Raw genomic sequence first — 27,693 nt, forward strand, 5'->3', positions numbered from 1 at the left:
TATATTATATATTACTAGCCAATTAATCTTAATTATTAATAATTTATCATATTTCTGAAAATTATAGAGAGACTTAATTTGGTAAGAATGAGATTGAGTTTTGTTAAATTAATATGAAATTAACAATGAATTTGTTCTGATACATTTGTCATCTTTTTCCTCTATCAAACTAATATATTAATGGATTCAAAGGAAAGTAATTTATCTGATAAATGTAAAATTAAAATGTTATTTCTTTTTTAGTTAATGAAGCTAAAATCATGTTATAATTTTCTTTTGGGAAATCACTTAAATGTGAGGATAGATAATCTCACATATTATAATAATTATCCTTCAATCCTGTTACCAAATGTGGATGTGTTAACTAAAAATTTTCATGAATCAGAAACAGACTATGTTACCACATGCCATTTTCTGTAGCACAGCATTACGAACTTGGCAAGTCTTAAGAAATAATAATTAGAATGACTACTAATAATTACTATTAAATCTAGAAAACTAATTAATATAAATGTAATTGGCATCTAGGTGGTTAAAACAGTAAAATTTCAGGAAAAATTTGATGCTTTTGCATCTGAGTTAGATTTTGAAGCTGTTGTAAATGGTTTGATTTGGATAATTTGATCCCATTTCCATTAATTGATCACCCTATTATGGACTCTGCTAAATACATGATGAACATGACAAAACGTTTTCTTAGTGATCACTAAATGAAAAGATTACATAAAATATAGAAATTTATTATAAAAATTGTTTATATTCTTTTAATTGAGAAGAGTGTTGCTGTTCACTAGTCATGTAGCTAAATGAAGGGAAAAGAAGATATTATTGTTTATATCTTTTGAGTAATTAAATATTATAGTTATTTTAAGTTTAGAAGTAAAAATTGATTTCATCTGGAATAATAAGTGTGCATATTAGTTGAAAAATCAATATCTATGATAGTTTTTATCAAAAGTAGAAAAGAAAATCAAAAGTTAAAAATAACTTAAGCTGAGAAATGTGAAATAGGTTTTAATCTTTGTATCTTATTATTATTTATTTTTGAAACACTTTTATTTAAAAATTACCTTTTATAAATTATTTTAGTATCCTCCTTCATTTAAAGAACAAAATCGTAGTTTTCAATGGCAGAGTTGGTTAGAAAGTCTTCTAGAAGATTTCACATTAGCAAAGTAAGTATTTAAGGGTTTATTAAACAATAACAATATAAGATCTATAAAATCTGACACAAAATCTAAGATGCCAGATACTTTTTCTATCTATAACAATGGTTCTCAATCTGTATTCCATGGAACACGGGTTCTACAAACTTGTTCCCAACATTCCACAAAAAGTTTTTTAAAGTTTTTATTGCAAATTTATATCAATCAAATTTATGCAGCATATTTTTTTGTAGACAGTCTCATGTTTACAGTTTTATTCAGTGTTGTAAAGTTTATGTGTTTACTGCTTTGTTGTTTCACAAGAACAGTAAACAAGGAAATTGACTATCAATTTCCAATGCTAATATTCTGCATAATAAAAAGTATATGAGTGGTGTTCCGTGGCCTCGGAAAGGTTGAGAACCACTGGTCTATAATATTACTTGATGTTAATTTTACAATATAAAAAAAATATTTATGTAAAGAGAATAATTTTTAGTCATATTAATTTATTTAAATGGCCAAAAACTGTTATCAAATAGTTGAATGAGTTTAAGTATTTATTTCTTTAATATTTTTATTTATAAATAATTATATAACTTATTTATGTATTAAGATTTATATTTATTATAAATTATTTATTTGCTTTATATTTTGATAATATTTATTAAACTTTAAGATGTCAAGATGTCATAACAGAATTTCATAATAAATATGGAATCGAAAGTATGAATATTGCATCAATTCAAGCTGCTATTGGATTGCATTATCAGCTTCAAACATTAGTTACAGATGTTAATTCAAAACTTCTGAATGTAAGCTAACATGTTTAACTTTGTAGTAATTTATTTTATTATAATTTTTCTGTAACATCTTTTCACATGAAATTGTTTAGGTTATAGAAAGACGACATATTGAAGGAATAGAAGATACTAATACGCTTTCGGCTTATTTAAGAGAGGTTAAGGCAAATATTCAGAGATATGTTGAAGGTATGTATACTGTTTAGTAAATAACAGTTAAATTAACAAAATTGAGATTTTAATACAGTGAAGTATTGAAATTTGGGACTAATTGGGGACAGTCCTGTCTGGATTTTCAAATACATGTGTAAATTAGCATTTTAAATACTATAAATCACCTTTTGATGTTATCAGTTCAAGCCAGTATTTCACAAGGTATGTAGTAATAATTTGAAAGATTCAAAATATAATTTATAAGATCACTGTATTCAAACAAAAACACACTAATTATAATTTCAAAATTGACCCATGATTATACAAGATAGTGGCATTTTTCTGCAGGCATTTTTTTTTTCACCAAATTGACTTACTTAACTGTGTTTCCTCATATAAGGCAGTGATTTTCTGCTCTTAAGTCATCAGGTCACTGAAAATGAGGTTGTGGACATCTTTTATGATTGCTGCAAGAGGTGGTCTTGGTGTTGTCATGGATGTTTATATATTGTATATGCATGATGAAGTGACTTGCAGTCTTCAAGTTGCTATAAGCTTGAAATCTCTCATCCCTATAAGATAGCCTGAGGTGCTGTAAGCTTCTACAATTTAAATATTAACATGGGTTTATTTTATGCCTGAAAAATACAAAAGAATAATTTTTGGTCTTTCTGGGAAACACCTCAGCCCTCCCATCATTTATTTTCAACTGAATTCATTTCATGTTAAGGACATTGTTCTGTAAACTAAACAATCTATGATGTTGAAATTTGGCATATACAGAGGAAACACTATAGAATTTTTCAGAATCATCAAGTTGAAGAAATAATTATGCATAATTATTTCTTCAAGTTGAAGAAATAATTATGCAGCATAATTATGCAGGAAAAATCATCACTTTGTGCTTGAAATCTCATTAAAAAAACTGCATGTGATCACAGGTTAAAAAATTACAAGTTATGAATTAATGTTAGAACAGCAAGAGGCTGAAGTAACATCAACAACAAATTTATCATTGAAACGGGTAAATATCCACTTTTTGAATACAAAGTCTGGATCTTCAATATTTCACTGTATTATGATAAATATAAAGATGTAAAAGCATCCCTTTATTCATTATATAATAATTTTTATTTAGAAAATGGAAAAAAAGGTTTAATAAGTCTAGAATGTGTCATAGTTACTGCATTATGTGCATTAAATCGTCGTCTGTTAATAATGGATAATGCTGCAGCAGGTAATATTGATAATTTAAGAATCATTTTAAATGATATATTAATGTATGTAATTGTTTAAATCCTAAAAGAACTTGAATTTACCTTATTCACAATGTTAATTTTTTTATTGTTTTAATATGCAATGTGTTTCAAAAAATGTTAACACAAATGGAGAAGGTATGCAGTTATTACTGCAGGAATACTATATTCATTCATTCATTTTTTATTTAAGTACATGGTACATGTCCTGGCCCCGCTAGAGCATTACCAGGAAGTTATACATATTCTTAAATATATATAGTAACCAGTATTTGTATATATATACAATAATAATAAATAGTAATAAACGATATGAGTAAATAAGTTATATTTTTAATACTCATATGACTTATATTAGGATAAATAAAATTATCAAAACGAATTATAATGTTCAGATAAACAAAAGAAAATATGCTTAGCAGTTCATAGCTGTGCAGAAGAGCTCTTGGAGTACATTGCAGATATGTACTTTAAAGTCCTTTAGTTCTAAGCAGAACTTTGTGTGTTAATGAATATCACTTGGACCCAAGTAAAATCAGTGTTGAGAACAGTTCTTATAAAAGTTAGTGGTTTGAAAGTTACTACACACGTCTATAAATAGTTTGAAGATAGTTGTGTAAATTCATTGAAAAGAAACAAGGTTGAGCCATCAATAAGCCGAATGCCCAGCAAAGGTTGAAGTATGTCGATTATGCTGCTGTTGTGCAGATCATCTAAGCACAAAGGAAACAGCTGAGCTACAGATAAATTGAAAGCCCAGTGAAGTTGGAGTAGGTGAGCAGGAATACTATAGCAGGATTGTACTTTTTTCAAATTCTGCAATTGGGTTGCAACATCTCTCTCAGAATGGAAAATACCATTGATGAGAGGACAAGCTGTCACTACAAATCTGAAATAACAAGTTACTTCTGTATTAGTGTTAACATTTTTTGATGCATCTTATAAGAATTGCAATAAGATTACTATAATTTTTTGAAACTAGTCGTATTTAAACATTTTAATATTTACAAGAAAAATAGATCATTGTAATCATTTATATTATGCATATGTGATAGCTGCCGGAGATTGTTTAGTCGATTTAACATCTTGGGGTGGAGACTGGTATTTGGACGAAATGTATAGTATGAGTAATAGTATGATACAACTCATAACTATTTTACAAGATTCAATAAAGGTAATGTAACAATAAATATATTTATTTAATAAAATAAAGGTTTATAAGACATAATTTGAATTTTCACACACTACATCATTTTATGTACATCTGTTATGAATGATGTACAGTAGTTTCTACAGTTTCTCATTCCCAATCAATTCAATCTCAAACCATTGAAGGCTTAAAGTATACAGAATATATATATATGACGGAAAACAGTAATGAGTGAAAGCATTTAATAACTTCATGTTTATTTTTTAATAATAAATATGGCAATAATTATTATTTATATAATATAATATTATATAATAATTGCATATTGCATTTAAAATATATATCTTGTACAATACAGGGCAAAGTGGCAACTGTGTCTAGAAGGCAACGATAAAGTTTTTAGTGTGATTACAATTTGAGTGTAATGTCTCATCGTGCAATTTGATTTGAATTACCCAAAATATTTAATTTTTGTGTGTTCTGGTTGTATGTGTACTTTGGCTTAAGGATGATAGTCTCATGAAATGTATGAATGGTTAATACATATGTTACAGGATAATTTTAGTGACCATATTGTGTAATATCTAGTGGAGAAGAATCTGTATTTGATATTTGTTTTAATGATTACAAAACTTATAACAAGAATAAAATTAATTGCATTATATTTAAATATAAATATTTCTAGATAGACTTTAAAATTGTATTTAAAAAAAAAAACTATATTTCAGGATGCAGATGAAGATATGAAAACTGCTATTCATGCTGTTACTTCGGCACATTGTGTGTTCACCGGATTAGAAGTAGGTTTATTTATTTAATTATAATAGAGTTTAGTTATAATTATACAGTTATATAATTAGTTATACAGTTTAAAAGTTTAGTAATTGAAGTATTTTGCTGAAATGTTGTTAGTTGTTATAAAAATATGAATATTGCATTGTAGTTTCTTAATATCTTAACTATTTCTTAATGAAAAATTTTTTTTGCTGTTCAAAATATGAGATGAAATTTATATAATTTATTATTTGTTTCATCGACATATAGTTTTTCCATTTAAAATTGTTGATTTTTATAATTTTCTCTTTTGATATATACTAATTTATGAGCATTCATTCTAATTGACAAAAATAATACATACAAAAATTGACTGTTCTGTGTCTTATTGAAACATATTTCATCAAAATAGAACTTTTCAAATATGTTATGGTAAATAATGCAACTGAAATTTCTCACACTCAGACAGTCAGTCACTCACTCACTCATTGATATGTATGCATGCACATGTACACATATAAATGTACATACATGTATAGTATAACCTCCAAATAGAGGACATAGTCAGGACTGAGAAGGTTGTCTGTTATTTGAAGGTACAGTACATGCTGTGGCCATATTGTATTTTAACCTGGTCATTATAAGGTGAAGAATATGATTTAAAAACATCAAATTTGAATTAGGAATGTGAAAATACTGAAAAGTATATATAGCATATATAATTAAAATATGTATACAGTATATTATTTATCTTTTCAGATGTAAAACATTTATATTTTGTCATAAAAATGATGACAAAACATAAACATTGATTAATTATTAATTCATCAAAAACAACCAGAGTGAAAGTAACAAAAAAGAAAAATGAACTGTTATTATAAATGGAAGGGTAGATGAAGGTGTGTTTAGGTGATAAGAGTTCGAATGTCAAGTTACAAAGGCAGTTTGCTAACCACTTCAAGGATTAAGAAATGTATTTGATATTCTTGCATTTATAACATTATTTATGATCTAAATGATTAATAAAAATTGATATAATGATTTGTCTACTTTATAGTTATCGAATAGGTGTAATTTTTGTAATGTTTTTGCTTTTCTCAATAAATGATTCATTAAAAATGACTTCAGCCACCACAAAGCTATTAAGATCATAAATTACATCATAAATGTGAGAAAACCGAATATCTTTCTACACTTTAAAGTGATCGGCAAATTGCCTTCACAACACAATCTTTGAACTTTCACCAAATAAACACTGTTGGCTTAACCTTAAAATGATTTAGTTTTCATTACTACTGTACTATGGTTCTTGTCAAATGAATGAATAACTCCGGAAAAGTTTATGGTTTCTCGGTAGAGTAAGTTTAATTCCAACAATAAGACAGATGTTTAATAATGTTAATTAATTAAATTAATATGTATGAAGATAAATAGTGATTGATAACTTAACCAGATTAGTGTTTCTAACAGATAAAAAATATTGTTTGGTTTTTTACAACCTTGCCCTCCTTCCCTATTTCTATTTTAAGCCAGTCTTTATTTGATGCCTACAATCAAAATTTGTCTCTTGAAAGAGTATTTGAACCAATTCTTTGTTTTAGTTTTAAAATATTTTGTACATAATTAATTCTTTCTGAATATTGAAGGCAGGACTGTGTTTTTGTAAGGTAGGTTATGAATGATGACATCCATTATTTAGAGTCTCCACTATTTAGAGGTAAATATAATAGATGTCCTATGGGTCTGAGGGATTGTAAAAATATTCACTAAGTAGAAGTTTCTGTTAATGGAGATTTTACTGTATGTGTTTGATAATATATATATTAACAATTAAAAAAACGTTAATTTATTTGATAATACAGAGTGTAGGAAAAAAAGATTAATGTTTTTAATTGTTAATGCTTCTGCTTTGTTTTGATTATTATATTTTAGATTATTGTGAAATGGCATTTTTAAAAATATTTTTTATTTGTAATAAAAGTATTAAAGGGACCAAAAAATGGCAAATTGAGTTTTGGAGAAAATGTATATGGAAGTATACAAAAAGTTGCAAAATGTTTATTCAGATGCAGAGTATAGAATAAGGATGTAATTTGCTGGGAATAGAATAAACGATGTAATTTTACAATGTATTTAAGTCTATGATGTTTATTTGAACTTATTAGAATAATATATGAAGCTGTAATAATGATTTAAATGGTATGAATTTAGAAATATCACGAAACTTACCTTTCTATTCTATATTTAAAAATCAAGTTTTGCATAATATGGTGCATTAAATTGTCAATACTTCCACTAGATGTAGTAGGTTTTCCACTAAACTGGCAACTTTCTCATTAACAAAAGGTGTATTGCTTGGTATGACTAGAGAAGCAAGCCTGTAGCCTATTTCATCTGAAACAGACTGTCATTGACTTGCTTAGCCAGCTGTATTAAAACCACCTTACCAGGCACTGTGTCAAAAAGGTTCATAGAACTTAACAGGTTAGTTAGAACTTGCCAAGTTTGACTTAACGAGAGACAACATTGAGATAAGTGAAATTTTATTTGACTTCTGGAGTAGAAAAATGTGCTATATTTTATAAGGTGTTTAATGGGACTGACAATCCAGTACAATGTAAAGAAGGATTCCAATATTACAGGTTTTACCATATGAAATTTGCTTTATTCTAAACTGCAAATAATTATTTTAAAAATTTGAATTATTTAACCAAAAGTTTTAGATGTTTCAATATAAGCATTTAATGGGCTAAAGAGAAAGTCATACTTTTCTGTTTAGGCAGATTCATACTTTGTGAGAATGGAAAGGAGAAAATGACACTAGGTAGATTTAATGTGCAACACTTTGTGCATTACTAGTGACAGATGTCCATTCTCTTTTGGTCAATGAGAAAAGTTGAGATCTCGTTGTTAGCAGTTCGCAGTCATTTGCATCTTTAAATATGGGACTGTTAAAATTTAAATGATTAGAACTAGAGCAGAATTATATTCAATGAATCATAATTTATCATTTATATACAGTATTTTACAGTAAGTTAATCAGATCTGAATAGATATTATCTTTACCTATATATTTAAAACTTACCTGAAGTATTAAAAATCACTTTTGGGATCATCTTCCTTAATTTCCTTTAAATGTTATAATGTTCTCAATTTTCTCTTTTCAAATTAAAAAATAAAATTATTTACAATTAATTAAGAATTTTATGACTAAAATAAAGTCTCAAAAGCATACCTAACTGCAAGTATTGAAAGTGTGTGTATTTCTCTTTTGCTCTTTAAGTAATAATTCATTTTTCAGTTTTATATGAATATAATTCAGAATTTTTGGATTATGTATTTAAAATTCCCTCAATTAGAACAAAAACTGATCTTTACAATCAGATACGAACATTGTTTCTGTTTTCGTTATAACAAAAATAAACAATTGTCTTGCTGATTGTTCAAAAATACTATTGAAAAATCTTAAATGACACTAATGAGAATGAAATAATATTTAAAACTTCATAAATTTAATACAAATTTTTTTGACTAAGTACCTTTTCTAAATATAATCATAACATAAAAAAGTTAGAAATATCAAACAAATAGTAAGTTGTATTCAGCAAAATTAGTATTTTAACATTTTGTCATTTACTTCAGGATCTAAGTCTCAATTTTCAAAATATCATCTTACCTGAGGCTGTAAAAACTGTGCAGTCAGAAGATCCCAGTGTTCTCAACATGATTGAGAAGTTAAATAAAATCATTAACGAAGCAGGAACATCTCTCGATGTTCTCGTTTCTGAACTGGAAGCTGATATGAGAAACATTATAATGGAAATTCAGGTAGGATGTGTTATTTATTATCAAATAATGAAAATAATTTATATTTACTTCTTAGAATACTTATTCCAAAATAAAACACAGACAATTTAGCTTTAATAATAAATTTTTATCACTAAATAGTTTCATGTGTCTTAATAGGGAGCTAAGAAGTATCAATTTGAGACATTTTTCTCAAATTCTTAGATTTATAATTAAAACCTTGTATAGATTCCCATAATTTATCATTGTAGTGTAAATCACAATCATCCATGCTGGATGAGCCCATTTGCATCAGATCTACCCTTAATGAGCATAACTATGGCCAATTATATACCTGTTGTGTCGTGTTGTATCCAATGTGTTGATACTTTGCATTAACTAATCAGTGATGACCAAAAAAATGCAATTTCTTTGACATTTTTATTTGACTAGAGATGATACAATAATAAATACTGCTGATAAAATATGATATCAATAACTTCTTATCAAATTGGCACTTGCCAAATGCAACAACTGTATGTCACATTCTCATAGGTGACAACTCGTGCAAAGAAGACATACTGTCTATCACAGATTTGTTTGCAGCACAATATGTCCATTGCTTTGAGGCAAAACAATATCAGTAAAACAATACATTGGAGCATCAGTTTGTAAAATGAACCAGTTCTGATATTAGTATAGTTTATATCTCTACATATTATCATAATATAAATCTACATATGTTTATATTATATTATTCATTTTAATCAGTCTTGTTCTTGTAAAATTAATAAATTTATTCCAATTGTTCTAAATAAAATAAAAACTTAACTAGAATGAATATTTTCGGGTAAACAAAACTATACGAAAGCAATTTATAAAATTTTTCCTAAAATATATTTTTAGATACATATTAAGTGATTTGCTTATTGTTATCTATATTGAAGTTTTATAACTTCAATATAGTAAAACAAAGACTACAAAAATTATTTATTGACTTGAAAATCTTTGACATTTTGACAAAGTCTGTTTGTATCCATCTTACAGGCTTCTTTTTAATCATATGACACAAATGTAGAAAATATTGTTAGGAGTAAGCATAAAATTGCTTGAGAGAATATATCACAAGAATACACAATGAAGATAGATATACAGTCTTTATTAATCCTCTAGAATTAATAAAGCCTGTATATCTGTATTGTGTATTCTTGTGTGGTACATTCTCTTGAGCAATCTTATACTTACTCCTAACAATTAAAATGAGAACATGAGTCAATCAAGTACAGTAGAAAACATTTTATGACAAATGTATATATATCTTTAAATTCACTCATACAGGGTCCTCCAAAAAGAATGTTACCATTTTAAATTATGTTAATTATTATCTGAGAACATTGTAACATACATTAAAACATTGGAAAACCATTCAAGTTTTGCTTTTGCCTGTTACATTTTCTCAAAACTTCATCTTGCGTTATACAGCACATCTTCCAATGCTTGCTACAGCATATATATCCCTATTCACTCTTCCCATGGCAACTACAATTTTACAACTCCTGCTGATTACAGTGATGAGTGATTTTGATTTTTGCAAACTGCAGAACACAAAATTCTTTCTCTGTTGCAGAGTCACTGTTTTTATTTACAACACTTCCTGGAGGTACTAGAGGATGAGACATTCAAATGAAGACAGGTGATGAAACTCAGATGGCTGCTCTAGTAATTGGTGTATGTTGCATACTTCTCAGATAATACTTAACAACAGTAATTTAAAAGGTAGCATTTGTTTTGGAAGACACTGTATTTTACGGTTTTACTTATAATTATCAAATCATAAAATTGTAAAACAATAGATGCTTGAGATTTGTTATTTTCTTAATAAATTTTTATCTAACTATAATTTATTGAACAGATATTAAAAGCAAATTAACTTGGTTTATATCTGGCATCACAGAATATAATAAGAACCAGAAATATCTGGTATGAATTATTACTTATTATTTTGATTTATAAATTATTATTTAAATGTAGTAAAAGATTGAGAACTTATTTGCTCTAAGTAATCTATTGCTTTGATTTCATAAATACAAAATGAATTGCAAATGCAGGCAGTCCTCGAGTTATGAATGACTTTAGGACTAGCTACTATAAAGTCTATAATTTTAAAAATTTGTAATAAATACAATGGTTTGCAATAATGAACATGTGCACTACTCTTGAGATACTTGTAAACATTCTGTAACTACCATGGATTGTTGATGCTAGTTCAGTTCAGTTAGTCTTAGATTGCCACGCTGTTAACATTGCTTTGTGTAAGTTTATTTGGAAGTGGTTTGTAAATGTTTAGTATGCATAAAAAGTTAAAATGTTAGTCTTAGTATACACTACACTGGTACCTCAGTATACGTCTGCTTTGGAATACGTCCTGTTTGGACGAAACAAATTTTGCTCGATATACGACTTAATTCAATTATACGCGCCATCTATGAACAAGTAGCACTATTGGTGTACTAGACCAGACTAGATGTTTGTGGTGCCACAGTTTATAACTTTGTTAAATTTCTTCTGATTTTAATTTGTAAGTAAAATTTTATTGTTTTTATTAATCATGAATTGCAAAAAGGCAAATGAAAAGCAACAGAAAACTAAAAAAATGACTAGAATCACAATGAAACTGAAAAAAAAGATTATTGAGAAATATGAAGGTGGCATGCGTGTTCGAGATTTAACTGTTGCATATCATATTCTGAGAACGAAGATATCGACAGTCGTGAAAAATAAAGACATTATTAAATCTGCTAACGTTGCGAAAGGAGTTAAATCAATTTCTAAATAGAGATTGAAGACATTAGATCATGTTGAGAAATTGCTTTTGCTTTGGATAACTGAAAAACAGTGTGCTGGCGACATCATATCAGAAGCAATTATTTGCGAGAAAGCTAAAAAGATACATGCTGGTCTCATGAAAAATCAAGCAGGGACTAGTCAGGAAAGTGAGGTGTTTAAAGCCAGCCATTTTTTCTTTTTTTACATGAGAACGGATTAATCATTTTTACATTACTTCTTATGGGAAGGGTTGGTTTGGTATACGTCCTATTTGGTATAAGTCCAACGGATTAAGGTCGTATACCGAGGTTCCACTGTAGTTACTAAAACAGATATTTGACTGAAAGTATATACCAACTTGCAAATTTGCAACCTACAAATTTGACAGTCTTAGGAACAGAAGTTGTTCATAGTGTGGTGACTGCCCCTAAATGAATTATTGACATTTATCTTGGTTTGATGTAATTATCTGATAATTCATTATTATATAAATTAAATTTAATGTGGTTAATAGGAAATTATGGGACAATTTAACCAGAACATTGTATATAATTATCAATTTCAATAATGTTTTTTAATTTTAGACTTAACTCCTGGTCAGATGTTGTTAATGGGTTTTAATGGCCTTTTCACTAAATTGGAATCTGACATGACCGATCTATTGACATCTTTAAATCACTTGAATCCACCAATATTGTGGCGTAAAGTTGATTTAGTTCGTGAAGCAGCTTCTTTTGTTGTGAGTATAAAATTATTTTTCATGCTTTAAATATAACTTTATAATAACAACTGTACATTGTTTGAGACAAATTGTTTTGATGTTAGATTGTTGCCAAAATTTCAAAATATAATAATCACTATTTTGTCTAAATCAATTAATTTATCATTAATTCTGATTATGATATAAGTTATTTGTTAAAATATTTGGCAAATAATTATTTACTAAGCTTTATGCAACAATAATTTTTTTTTATTAAAAAGATAAATACAAATTAAGTAATTCTTACGTTACATAATTGCTCAGACTTATGGTGTTTTATTGACACACAATAATATTTTCTTGTTTCTCATTGGCCAAATAACTTGCAAATGATGAATCTTCAATTTTTTGGAAGCAGTTTCTCTGATGTATGAATGTTTCTATCAGGTTTACTTATGGATGATTTCCTTTGACAGTCTAAAACTAAAAAATCTTGCAGTCTTAAATTGACTTTTAAACTTTTTTGAATTTGGTAGAATTAATGTTTTATTATTATATGAAATACTACAGTAAACATTAACCAAGACTCGTGAATATACTTGTATTACATCTTGTGTCCACCAAAAAGAGATCAAATTACTTGGATGTTTGTAAAAGCAGAGCGTAAATATTTAACAGATTGCATTTGTAAACTTTATCACTTTGAGATCAATTCCTGCCTGTTTTTGTGTTAATTTTAATTTTCAAATCTAAACAGGGAAATCCAATTGACTTGTATTGACCTCTTTGCCAGAATGGAAATGGATGCATTCTGGCTGCAGAAAATCCATGTCTTACAGCAAATTTCATTGCGCTGTACTTGCTTAAAGTCAAGTCCATTGTGGATTTACAGGCACATTAATCTTGGTAGCTGGATGGCCGAGCGGTCAAGGCAGCAGCCTACCCCTCTGGGGGACCTGGGCTCGGATCCAAACGGGTTGAAAAACCCCCAGGAATTTTTTGAGGGTGATCCGTTCGGATATGTTGGGCTTTGTCCCTCACCACCTGGCAGCCCCATTGTGGGCCTGGCCAAACCCATAATGGGCTTGCATAAAGAGGCCCTCTTAGTGCTCACAGGGTGGAAAGAATTAAAAAAAAAAGGCACATTAATCTTTGGACCATTCTTCAAACAGAACACTCCCAATGTGACATTCTCTGTGACAACCCAGAGATGGCATGAGATGTTTATTTATTTTTATTATACTCCAATTGCAATGGCAAAAACACCTTGAGTCAATCACTTCTGTGCAAAATAAAACCATCTATAAAATTTTTTTTTTACAAATTTAAATTTGTTTATATTTATCATATAAATAAACAATGATGTATATAAAATCACTTAAATTTGATTCGGTTGATTTTATATACATCAGTATTATACAGCACCCATACTACATAGTAGAATAAATAAACAACTATATCTTAACATAAAGTTATTAAATCAAATTTTATTTTGAATTTTATTTTAATAAATTAATTATATATATTAATAAATTTCATGGTTTATTTATTTATTTCTAGCCCCCTATACATTTGGCTTCAACACGTTCTATACTTTATGATATTTTCTTTCTGAAAAGACTTCAGGCGATGCAACAATTCTTTTCTCTGTGCCAGGAATTTTCTCGCAGTCTTCAAATTCCATCCCAAAGTCGGAATTCTGAGAGAGAGACATCGCATCTTCTGACTGATGAACAGCTGTTTAAACCTGTTAAATTATTCATTGCCGAATATGTCAGGAAGCAAGTATGTTAAAATTTTATGAATGACATTGTTTTATTGATGCATGTGTGTATAAATTTATTTAATATTCAATAGTTAATGTAGGTAGTGATATACAATTAAGACAGGAAAATACTAATAATATAAATTTACTCATTTTGTGGATCTGTGTAATCAGTTTTTCAATTAGCATTTTAAATATTTTCTATTTTCTGTTAAGGTACTTAATTTAGAAATTTCTTGGAAAGAACAACAATAATTTGCAATATAACTAGCTTAATTTTGACAAGAAACTTAATGTCCACACTTCTTTGAATTAATAATGTAAAAATTAATAAATGAATAAAAATAAAGGTTTCTTTATGAAAATCTTAACCTCTAGTGTGTATATTGAAATAAATTACTTGTATATTTAGAAATTCTCTCTCTCTCTGATAACAAAAATTTTAAAAATTGTTTTTTAAGGTGCTTGGACTTCCTTCTCAGACCGTGGCTTATGCTCTGTGTGTATTCATATCCACTCTTGGCATAGACGTCACCGCAGAAATAGAACTGAGAGATATCGGCGCAGAGGGTAAAGTTTCTCTGGAAGAATTGAGCAAAAAGGCAGTTGACTTGTGTATAAAACAGGAGAAATTTCAAGCCGGACAATTAACTCAAGCCAGTACTCTGATTAATAACTTTGATAGCAGTTGGAGAAAAGAGGATCTTTCCAGGTATTTTTATTTCCTTCTATTGCTGAAAGTAAAATACTAAGAAATATTAAAAATTAGGAACACTGTTTGAAAGTAGTAATGTACAAGTAGACTACTTTTAAAATGGAACTTTCTATAATTTATCAAAATTAGGGATGAAGAGTTCAAATATATTGCACTATAAACTTAATACTATAATTAAATTAATTTTGTTGTTAGAAAATGTTTATTAAACTTGATATAAAGAATTTATTGAACTTTATGTGATGTAGTTTTATGATAGATTAACAGGACGTGTGATATTCTGCAATTGACATAGTATGTCTGGGATGTGGCCAGATGGATGAGTGGTTAAGATGGAAGCTTACTCTTCTGAGGTCCTAGGTGGAAGCTTACTGTTCTGGGGTCCCGGGATCAAATCCAGACAGGTCAAAAAATCCAAGGAATTTTTCTGCGGGGTCAGTCTGTCTGGATTTCAGGCCCTGTCCCTCATTATCTGGTTGTCAGATGGTGAGACTTGCTAAAAAAAATGACCCTCTTAAATGTTTTCCCACAGAACTGAAACACTTAATACAAAAAAAGTACATCCAGGAGTGAAAAAACATATTTGGGAATTCAGTTGATAGGTCTGCTATCAAAACATCAAAGTCAGATCAACAATACCACTGATGCATTACACAATAAATACAACATTATGACATTCTGTAATTATTTTGAACAATGTAGTTAATATATGCATAAATAGACTGTATAATTTAATTAGTTTTGTTCTATAATACACAATTTTAAATTTGTAAGTTAGTAATGAATATTTTAAATCTGACTGTAATAAGTCTATTGCATTTAATGCAACTCTCATTTAATCAAATACTCCAAAAGATATACACATATTGAAACATAATTCTTTAATATAAATATAAAAGAAGATCTGAATGTAAGAAACTACTTATGTCATGTCTAATAAGTCCTTTCTGGTGAATTAATATAAACTTCTTTATAGAAACATTAAACAGTCAGAAATTGAATCGGTTCTGTTATGAAAACCAATTTTTACACTGACTAATTTGACAGACATTGTTAAATATTTGAATGAATCAATTGCATTGATACCAATATTAAAATTGTATTATTGATATGTTTTGAGAGAGACATATCAAAAATACAATTTCAATAATAATTTGAAATTTCAATGCAATTTCAATATGTATTTTGATAATAATACAATATCAATTACAATTTCAGTGTAACTGATTCATTTCCAACATAATCAGTTTGATTATTTATTTAATATTTTCAGAATATCTAATTATATTTTTGTTTGGTTATTTACAGACGGTTGGATCAAAATGTTCTCTTCTTAAAAGCAAGTTTGCAAAGAGCTCAGCTTCAACTTGCTCGTCATCAGTGGCTACATGAAGATCTGTTAGTTCAGGGCAATATAGGACCTTTACAAAATCTGGCAGTTCCCACCCGGGCATCAGTGATGTCGGAAATGCGCAAGGTAATTTGTTGTCCATCAATCTGGCCAACATATTTAATGTTTAACATTTGATGGTCTGATTCCAAACTCTAAAAATAAAAATTGCAGTATAAGAGAAGATCTTTTGTAAAACTCATACAAAACTGCTTATTAAAATTTGAGTATAAATATTGATTCCTTTTTACAGTGAATGCATAATGATCAATGCTTGTCTTGTAATCTATTTATTTATTTCACAAACTCTCATAAATTGGCCACAGTTGGCATACTAAAACCTCTTTGTATTATTATGCAAAGAGGTTTTACTAAAAAAAGTAGACACATTGAATTTTAATTGAAAATGATACTGTGAAAGAGGGTCAATGGCCAAGTATTGAAATGGACATTACAGTTTTAGTCTACTAAATGATGTAGACAGAAAAATTATTGTCTTATTAACCCTTAGTAAACAAAACATTATAATATTTAACATTAAGTCTCATTAATTTGTGTAAATTTAATTATATTGTTCCAAAAACTACTGGAACTAATTTTGGGTTTATGAAATAATTTATTAGCTTCATATAATAAAAATTAACTATTTTTACAAATAGACCGTGCAAGCATTAGTTTCTCTGGAAGCGGCAATTACGGTTGGTCAAGAACGTTATCTCAGTCTCACGGCTAGCGTTGAACAGAGATTGAAGTGGGCCGCAGGTGCCAATCCTTCACTTATAACAATCCAGGAAGACTTTGAAGGTGCCATTTCGGAGAAGACAACTTCAGCAAGTGTAAGTAAATATATTTATATTTATTTGTTAATGTGCATTGTTGCACAAGTAGTTAATAATGAAAATTAATCTGCAACATATAATTATTACCACCACAGCTGCTACAATGATGAAATAAATGTAATACTTGTAAAAGTTCCTGATGATGTAACAAATTCATTATAATTGTGTATTGTTGTGTAACGTATTCTAGACTTTGGGTTTATGAAATTATATGTTATAATGTATACAACAGTACAACATTTACAGAGCAGAGGGAATTGTATCCAACTTATAACTCTCTAAAGATGCAATAGACACCTTATCCATTTTCTGTATTCACTTTACTTCTCAAGTGAGTTCTGAATACTCATTGATTTTTACTGACCTGGTATTTTGTGTGTTTGAGGATATTTGGAATGGATATGCCTGTAATGTGTTCTATGTGTGGCTTTGTCTATAATTATAGTTCTCTTGTAACATATAAAAGTTTAGGGTGTTACCTTTAAAAGTTCTTTGTCTTATGTGTATTATTCAGTTTGTTTTAATGAATACATTATGAAGTTTAAGGTGTAGTATTGATTTTTGGTATTTTCTAGAAATGTTGTGTGTTGATACATTTTTTTAAATGTGTGAGATGGCCAAATAAGATACAGTGGTACCTCGTATAACATACTTAATCTGTTTCAGGTGCAAGTCCGTTAAGTGAAAAGTCTGTTATACGAAACGCATTTTCCATAGAAATACATGTTAAAACATCTAATTCGTTCCACAGCATAAAATAACTTACTTTACTGTTAAAAAAAATGAAAATGGAGCCATCCCCAATTATGCTGGGTAGTCAGATGTTGTGAGGAGGTGGTGGAGGAACAAAAGTGTTTCTCCACCTCCTTTCTTCACATATTCATACAGAGACACACACTTTTCACACATTGCAGCAGGTCTCTTTTTATTGTTTTTTAATTAGTCAGATTCAGGAAAGGCTACCGGGGCTTGCAGGGTCAACTCCTCTTGTTCCATCCTTTGTTATTTGGCAGCTGGCTTCTTGAAAAACATGTCCAAGGTGGTCTGTTTCTCTCTCTTCTTCAACACCTGTAGGAAATGACGGGCAAGATAGAGATCATTGATCCTGTTGGCCTCAGCTGTTTGGATAGTGAGTGTTGGTAAACTCCTGAACCTCTCCCCATTTGACAAGGAAATCCTTGTCAACTTTCACTCCTTCTGATGATTTCTTGCTTTGTTTCAATTAAAATCACCTTTCTGTTTTTTAGAAGCCATGATTTGCACAACACTTGAATAAATGTAAATACCCTGCACTGAGGTGATGTACATAATAAACAAGGGAGCAAGCCGAATCCCAATGGGAGCTCTGTACTTCAAATATACTAATAATATATTCTAAAAATAGCAGGTTGTCATTGGCAACAGCAAAAGAATGGAAACATCATTCGCACTAGTTCGCAGAAAGTCTGTTGTTCACCTCACGTAACTGCCGAATGGAAAGTCTGTTGTTCACAGCCAGTCCGTTGCTCGAGTGACGTAATGGCCAAACAGAAAGTCCGTTGTTCGCAGTGTCCGTTATTCAAAGCATACGTTATACGAGGCACCACTGTATTATCTACCATTTGAAATTAATGGGAAACATTTTATAAATCTAGAATTAAATCCTTAATTGTGACTTTATGGAAATACATTGGGCATTTTTAAATTGAAAATGTTTTATTTTTCATGTAAATAATTTCAAATAATTATCAAACAGATTTTATTTTAAAATTTTAAAATTAGGAAACAAGTAAGATGATATTACTGTCAGCAGTCAAAATTTATAAAACTACACACAGTTTCATTATATAAAAAGCATATATAATAACTTTCTTGTGTTAAGAAATTAATTAATTTGGAATTCATAGTTCTTAAATTTAATAATCTACAAAGATAATTCAAATACCTAAAATAATAATAAATTTGCTTTACTTTAGGCTTTCGTTCAGTTATCTCGAGAATTAGGAAATGTGTGTAATGCCATTCTTCATTTTGAAGCACTGAGAACACGGACAAACGAGGCCCTTTCTTCAGATTCCACATTTCTATCTTTAATCAATAGGTATGTATTTAACTGCTCTTTAAAATTTTGTTCAAAATATATTTAATTTTTGTCTGTTTTTTTTTTTTTTTTAAGATGTCAAGAGAGTTGCATGCTAGAAGCTAATTGTAGTAGCCAAGTAACTCCGATCGAAGAGCAATTGTTAGAATTAAAAGTAAGTTTAAAATTCTTTTTCTCTTCTTTATTATTATTATGTAACATTCATTATAAAACAAAATTACAGCCTTTGCCTGAGAAGGGAGGAGTCACCCAAGAATGGATCTTGTCATTAAAAGAAAAAGTTGCACAAATTCTTACAAGTTGCAAAGAAAAATTAGAAGAAAAAAAGATGGAAAGTTTTGTATTGTGGGTAAGTGCATCTTTGTCTTATCAAGTTTTATTTAAAAAGGTTACAAGCTTCTAAAAAGTCATAAATCTGTTAATAACTTGTAGGATGTGGTGAAAACCGATGTTGTCAGTATTCGTACGTTACTTTCGACTCATCATCGCTACATGTCTGAAATCAGAAATATCCTACGGACTTTGGCAAAGGTAAGATGTTTACTGATTTTGCATTTTATATATATATATATACATATTGTACACTCGCTAGAAGAAAATAAAAACTTACTTTTATAGTATGAGGAGCAAGATATTCATATTGAGGATAAACAGAAAGGTAGACTTCATCATTACATAACAACATACAGAACATTTTCTGAACAAATTTCTGGAATTGTAAGAGAACTGCTGTCAGAAGGACAAGATCTGGAGAGTAGCAATGTGCAAAAAATCATTTCTAAATTAGAATCCTTGACATCTATGACGCAGGAAGTTTATGATGAATTGTTAAATTTGGCTGGACCAATGGGAATTTCCAAGTCTAATCAAGAAAACTGTAATTTTTGAAATTGATATTAGCTAAATTTTTTAATGTATTATTTCCATTATCTAAAGTTTATTTTTTTTCTTTTCAGTCAAAAAAATTCATCCCCTTCATCAGAGTGTAGATAAAGATTTGAAAGGTGTCGAATTAAAGAAAAATAATCTCTCGATCACTCAGGGTCAAGAATTATTTTCAGTCACATCTCCAATCAGTCAAGGCGCCTTGACGAAATCGGTAACTACCGGAAACAACAAGAAAAATTCTATAATGAGAGATCCTAGAACTGGAAAAAGTATGTTCCTCATAATTTTAATTGAATCAGACTTTAAATTTTTTTATGCTATTTTAAATAATGTTTTGTAAATTTAGTAATACAAGAGCGTAACATGTATGCCACCAACGTTTGGCGCAGAGTAAAGATGAAATTGGATGGCAGAGATCCGGATCCTAATAAACGATCGACAATTGCCGAACAGGTATTTGCTAATATTTATTTTTTATATAGCACTAGCAGATGAGCCCGTCATTTCTCAGGAAAAAAGTATTGATAGCGAAGATTAAGATTATTAGATTATAGCCAATCTTTCCCGTTTTATCGGGTACTGTCCCCACTCTTCTGAGACTAATTAGAAAATTTTTAGATATCTGCTTACCACACCGGGATAATGATAATTAAGACTCACTGCAACCACTAACCAGTGCATAGTACCACTAAGTGATGAATAAACGTTTTTGTAACTCTTTCTGGGTTCTTCTTCAGGTTTACTAAATTCGAAAAATAAGCTGGATCTTCCAGAATCATTCGTAAATATAAATTCAAACATAAAATCAAACATTAAGACAAAGAGTTCGAATAAAGCAAACTTATGCACATACACTCTTCATGTCAACTTTATATATGAAATGCTCGTATACATGCACTCCACCTATCATATCATAAAGGTACTATGTCAGAAACCTTTGCGGGAATGTATTAACATCGAAACTGTTTTCTGTGAACAGTTGCTAGTCCCCTTTCACCATAAAACTGTACAAGACAGTCCTTCGGATTATTCAGTGTAGAGAGTGTTTCGTAATGGTATTTAGAACAGTGTAAATTAACAGCATTGCACATATAGCTTTGAGAAATATTTAATATTAGACTTCTCTGCATCACAGGGTAATGACCACTAACAAAAATTTAGGATCCTATGACCAAACTTGCTTGTATTAAACTCATCAACCACTCATTTCATCACTCTAGTTTCTTAACACCTTGTATATCTGATTTTGTGCAATTAGTAAAACACAAAAAAAAATCAAGTCTGTGTCTAAATAAGAGAATTAGATTCTTCATTTTTAGGGAAAGTTACAATAAACATTTTGTCAAATTGGATAGATACAGACCTATATGTAATTTATTTTTCATAAATTAACTCAAAATATGCACTTAAATATCTGAAGATATGCATTTGTACTTTGTGTGTAAAATTCATGGTAGTGTTTCAAATTGCTATGTTTTGTAAACTTAATACTGTATAAACATGAAATATTCACCAATTAAGGAGGAACTTGTAAAGTTTGAACTCGAGTCAGACTCGAACGTGGGTCGGAAGGGTTAATTAATTAAATATGTTGGTTTCACTGGTTTCCATGCTGATCATAGGTGGTACGCCTTTCTTTCTGCATGATTATGAGATAAAACATCGAATCACAGAAGCTATATGTTCAGTTTGCTTGATACAAACTCACAAGTAAAAAAAGCCAAAAGACATGAGTTTGGAAGAGTGTGGAGGCCTTTTGATTGGTTAATTTGGTCTTGCCAAAAGACAACATTTTCCTCAATAATTTGTGGCACTGCATACTGTTCCAATACACTAAAATAGTGACAGATAAGCTTGGCTAGCCATGAACGCAACCATTCTACCTACATCGAACATTGTGTAAAAAAACTTTAAGAATTGCTCTTCAATTTAGCACTTGTCTTTTATCTCTTAAAATATTGAGTACACTTGGCATTTTGAAATCTCACCATAGTGATGGAAGTTTGTTTTATTATACTCTAGTGCAGCATATGAAGCAGTAAATAATAATTAACATGAAGATCAAAAAATTAGTTTTTCTGTGAAGCAGTAATATTATCTAATTTTATAGATTGAACATTCCTTAAAAATGATTAATATTGTGATATCTGATTGTTCCCTAATAATATTTCATATCACAGTTAAAAAAGAAAATGGTAGATTTAATATACAAAACTTCAGACTTTTGTTAATTATAGAATACACACTGCTTTCAAACTATCTTTTGCATTTAGTTATACAACACTTACTGCAAGAAACAGCTTCTGGATTTCTACCTGCTGATATTTGGCATCTTCCTTCAACTTGAAGTTTTTCATTTTAGTAAATAGACTAGCCAAGGTATCTGACTTTTCTTGAGAAAATGATTTATATCAGTATGTCAACTTTACTTGATATAAAATACACACACAAAAATGTATGTGAGAGAAAAAATTCTAGACTCATTAACAGGCTGATTGGCTTTCACCCATTAACAACCACATTAATTTATTGTTTTTGAATTTCATGGTTCTCTTCACACACAACTTTCACACACAACTTCACAAACAACATTCATGCAAAAGAACCAAATTTTGTGGTTCTTAGAATTACGATGATTGTTAGAGTAAATGTATATAGGCTTATAGACTACTTTCCATTTATAAAATTTGCTTATATTTCTTTCCCTGGACTATCACGAATAACATACAAAATTTCATAGAAATTGGTTCGGCCATTCTCACAAGACTTACGCTATTATTCATTTCTGTATGTCTGTCTATAGAAAGGAGTAAGGAGAAAGAACCCGTTACGCTCTTCTCGGTCAGATAGACCACGAAGAGCATAATGGTTTTTTCTCACAAACTGACGCATGCAGCCATAAATACTTGTACTAAAAAGTATGGTTTATTTGTAAATCTAATTCTCTTATTGCACACAGTGTGTGTCATCACTTTCTATAAATATCTCCAAATATTTAGGGTAGACATACAATTAAACCTAGTTATATATTTTGTCAATAAAGAATGTTTGACACTTGTCAACATTAAAATATTTTATTTTAGTGTTGCATCATACAAAGTATGATTTTTTAGAAGTCATATTTACTTTATATTTATATGGTTTATATTTACTTTTAGGTTGACTTTGTCATCAAAGAAGCAACTAATTTGGAGAATTTGGCTGTATTATACGAGGGATGGACACCCTGGGTGTGAAACAATATCTAGACACCCCTTGTATGGGGAGAGAGCTTAATATCCAATTCACCCCGATTAGTGAGTGGGTGGCTGCTTGGCATAACAGCTAAACGGAGGATAATCATCATCCTTTCCTGCTGCCGGGGATGCTTGTTACCATCCTGTATGTCTTGCCACTGCTCGCCCTTCATATAAAGAAGAAGAGTTCATCAGCATGCAGTAATAAGCTGCAATATTCGAATCGGCAAGCACTATAAGTGCAAAAAAAAGATCCCCTAAACCTGGTTCACGGGGTAGAAGCAAGGCAGATACAGGGGTTTAAAATGTGGACATATCCAAACATGAAGTGCTTTGGATTTAGTATAATCATGTTGCAGCTCTTAAAGGGAAAAAAAACAAAAATAATAAATTAAACCAACACTAAATTTAAAAGTGCGGCCGGGAGTCGCGTCCGTAAAAAGTATTGTAAAGGGTAAAATTTTAGATATTCGTAACGTGAGAGTTTGGCAAGAGGTAAATTTATCGACCGATCCCGTGCCGCCATTGCAGAGTCGAGAGTATTTTGCTGGCGGAAAGCAAATCTCGAATTAAGAGCCTGCAACATAACACAGTGTGTCAATACAAGAATGGCCTGTAATTCAATAGGCTCAAATTATCGATCGGATCCCACGTCACCTTACGCTTACCCAAAAAAAGAAAAAAAAAACAAAAAATTAAGGAAAAAACAAAAACAGAAGAAAAGTAACATGAACGAGTCATTTAAAATTTATATATATTAATAACAATATACTTTTAGCTTTTTCTTTAGCATTTATCAGTTTGGAAGTCTGCTTTGGATCTGGAAAATAATCTTCAGAAACTGTTTAATAGTTGGCCATATTGTATCATTTTTTTTGACATTTTTAATTTGCTTCTTCTCCAACACTTGATTTATGAAAATATTTTAACATCAGTTTATTTAATTTAAAATGCCGACATTTGTTTGGAGGAAGGTTTTTCGTCTTACCTCTTTCCATGATATACATATATATATATATATCACGTGCCATTTGTTAAACATATTTTTATATTTATTTGCAGACAGCAAATAAAAAGGAGAAATCCAAATTGTTCATTTTTATTTTACTTTTAGCAAACTCTTAACAAAAACTAAAAGGTAGGAAATACACTGCCAATAATCTAAATGAAAATATCCTATGGTAAAATTCTTGTCGGTTAAATTAGAATTGATTTTGGATCGCCAACTTAAATAAATAGCTTCTCATTAGTTATAATTAAATTTAGGAATTTCAAATGTGATTATTTCTTTTGTTAGTGTGCATTTGGTCTTTTTAGATAAACAATTGATTGTAAATGTGTCAGAATGCTTTTGTCATTATTGATATGTGCTCTGCTAATAAATGTCTTGTTTTCAAATAATTTCTGTGGCCTTAGTCTGCTTTTGATATTCCACAACAGATGTATATGTGCCATATTGTGATACCCTTACATATGAGAAAGCAATGTTTGCATTGAAAGTTATAAATGTGCGGATATCGGTTTGCTTTTCATCTTTACATTACTATAATTGAATATGTGGAGGACCTATCGCACACTACTGATGCAGGTGGAAAAATCGGACACAAATCACACATACCGCTGTTACAATAAATAACCAGCGTTCCTCCATTTCTGTGTGATTTCTTCAGCTGTGTGAGTTCTAGCCTGGGGTACAGGGTAGTTTGTTACTCCTGTATCACTTAATAGGCAATCTATTCCATGAGAATAGTTCTCAGGCGTCTACAAGAATGGCCTTTCCCGAACTTAGGGAAACGAATTTGGAGGGCTTTAATATTAGATCTAAATCATAGGATCTGGATCTATGTCAGGACTGACACCAGTTTATCTACTTCTCGTAATACGGATAAACACACGTGAAATTATGCCGTAGATCTGATTCAGAGAGTCAACACTAGACATTTCTTTGATAAAAATATAGAAAATTTAATAACTAAAAATAAACTAGATTATACAAAAAGGAAAAATTTGGTTAGATATTTCGAGTTAAACGAATGACTATAGCAAATAAATACAATTAGATGCGCTGAGGAGAGTAATGGACTTACTTAACCTATACAATGTCGAGAGAGAGAGCTCACAATTCATTCATAAACATACAACCTGTTTAGTTGGCTTTGTTGTCTTCTTATTTGGCGAAGGTACTTCATTGATAACGTTCTTGGACTTCGGTTCAAGAGAGGTCTGGATAGGCACAATATTTAATATATCTTTTAAGTTTCTAACTCAATATTAACTCAATAGGATACGATTAAGGGCGTTGGCCATCAGGAGCTTGTATGGACTTCTCTGGGATATGTCGACAAACTCCTCAAATTCTGTTAAGTTTCGACTATATATCCTGATTTACGACCAATCATCATACTAGGATTCTTCCACGTGAACGGATGGGAAGGGGATAAATGAGGGATAGGCAATTCCTATCGTGGTGAGATGTTTAACAGATAAGGGAAAAACAGAGGATGTTTCAACTTCCATGGAAGGAAGTGGATCTGTTATCTGCTTTCCCACGTTAGAAAAACATTATTTTCCCATCAAAATGAAAGAATATTTTTCTACAAAAATGTTACTGTATTTTTAAATTATTATTTAGACCCAGGGGCTATTTGGATCTCACAGCTGCATCAATAGTGTATATGTGTGATAAGTCCTCCATGTAGTCAAAACCTAGTGCTTGCATATTCAATTATGCACAAATATCAAAATTTTTGACCCTTTTTGTTAAATTCAATTAAATTTATCTATTAATCCCTAATTTTTAGATATGAAAATTTTTTCAAAATATTGGTTTATTAAATCTAAGGGGCCTGTGGTGTCTTACCATCAGTTGTCAAATGCACTACGGGTATTACAGCTTTCTAGAGCAGTGTTTCTCAACCTTTTTTAAGCCAGAGGACAGTAAATTGTCTGAAAAATTTCAAGGACCACTATCTTATGCAGGCCTAATTTGTTTTTAAACTCATATGGGTATTATGAACATTTGGAGCATATTGTGTCATTTTTATAATGTAATAAATCTAAACATTGAAATCTAAAAATGTTTTCAATTCATATGGAAACATAATTAAGTTGGAAGTAAACTATTAAATTGAATCATCATTGGAGAGTTTTAGTTTAAATCTGCCTACAGACCACAGGTCGAGACACCAATCTAGAGGATTTAAAATGAGGGAATGTACTGGTTCTCTTCCAATTTGCCCATTCGTGTACTTATTATTAAGAATTCTGGAGCATGGCAACCAAAAAGTTGCACAGTGCAAGCATTTGCATTTGCCATAAATGGTACGGTTTAAACCATACAGTCAAGTGCATTCTAGCTGGTGGTCCTGTAGGATTGTTGTCAATTTTTCCATACCTGGTGACTATTGAAATCGTCCCCACTTCTCAAAGATGCTGAGGAACTGCTGCAGCAGTAAGGTGTGTTTCAAATTTATACGGACACGAAAAAATTAAAGTGAAACACAAATTTGCTGCATTAAGTGACAAATATTTTATTAAAAATAATATGGACTTACATGTTTCTACACTGCAAAATAAGAATTTTAATCAAACATTAATATTTTGTCACTGAAAATAATATTTTTGAAAATCTTATACAAAAAAACTGTTACATATTTATCCGGACAGGCACTCATTTTATGACTTAAACAGAATATTGTTTAGTTTCAAGCATTGAAATATGCAAATTAGCTTACATATCTAATTGTAATACAAATTCTTTACGTTGTTCAACGTTCTAAAATGGGTAGAACAAAGAATTTATCTGATTATGAAAAAGGGAAGATTGATGCCTATAAATCACAAGGCAAGTCAATAAGAGAAATTGCAGCATATATAAATCGTCCAAAATCAACTGTTGGTGATTATTTATCAAAAAGACGTGGCAAGGATGTACCAAAATTCAAGACAGGTCCAAAACCCAAGCTTACTCCTCGAGATTGTAGACAAATCATCAAGGTTTGCTCCACAAAACAAACATCAGTAAGAAAAATAAAACAAGAATTAGACTTGCCTTGTAGCAGCACAACAGTGTGGAGAGTTTTAAATAAATCTCCAATGTTAAAATTCAGAAAAAAAGCTGTAATGCCACCACTTTCATTAAAGCACAAAAGTGACAGACTTGATTGGGCACAAAAACACATGACATG

At 30.0% G+C, this 27,693-nt stretch overlaps 2 protein-coding genes across 2 annotated transcripts in view; both read left to right on the forward strand.

The window, feature by feature from the left end:
* Positions 1 to 24,229, forward strand: part of LOC111621206 (serine/threonine-protein kinase SMG1-like) — a 178,427-nt gene extending 154,198 nt beyond the window's left edge. The window contains 21 exon segments of the mRNA XM_023363285.1: positions 1,090 to 1,175; positions 1,825 to 1,960; positions 2,041 to 2,137; positions 3,240 to 3,338; positions 4,413 to 4,531; positions 5,236 to 5,307; positions 8,924 to 9,179; positions 11,033 to 11,047; positions 12,478 to 12,632; positions 14,154 to 14,378; positions 14,820 to 15,070; positions 16,382 to 16,550; positions 17,123 to 17,299; positions 19,258 to 19,382; positions 19,458 to 19,536; positions 19,606 to 19,731; positions 19,815 to 19,913; positions 20,001 to 20,259; positions 20,339 to 20,539; positions 20,617 to 20,723; positions 23,429 to 24,229. Of these exon segments, the coding sequence (XP_023219053.1) occupies positions 1,090 to 1,175; positions 1,825 to 1,960; positions 2,041 to 2,137; positions 3,240 to 3,338; positions 4,413 to 4,531; positions 5,236 to 5,307; positions 8,924 to 9,179; positions 11,033 to 11,047; positions 12,478 to 12,632; positions 14,154 to 14,378; positions 14,820 to 15,070; positions 16,382 to 16,550; positions 17,123 to 17,299; positions 19,258 to 19,382; positions 19,458 to 19,536; positions 19,606 to 19,731; positions 19,815 to 19,913; positions 20,001 to 20,259; positions 20,339 to 20,539; positions 20,617 to 20,723; positions 23,429 to 23,506 (2,931 nt within the window). The 3' untranslated portion in view covers positions 23,507 to 24,229.
* A 2,870-nt stretch (positions 24,230 to 27,099) lies between these two features.
* On the forward strand, positions 27,100 to 27,688 carry LOC111621207 (the record flags this gene model as incomplete). The annotated part of the gene is made up of 1 exon (XM_023363286.1): positions 27,100 to 27,688. A coding segment is annotated over exon 1 (402 nt), but the record flags the coding sequence as incomplete, so codon positions are not given.
* Between the last annotated feature and the right edge of the window lie 5 nt (positions 27,689 to 27,693).

Source organism: Centruroides sculpturatus, unplaced genomic scaffold, assembly GCF_000671375.1.
Source record: "Centruroides sculpturatus isolate CEXI.00-Female unplaced genomic scaffold, Cexi_2.0 scaffold211, whole genome shotgun sequence".
Classification (NCBI taxonomy): Eukaryota; Metazoa; Arthropoda; class Arachnida; order Scorpiones; family Buthidae; genus Centruroides; species Centruroides sculpturatus.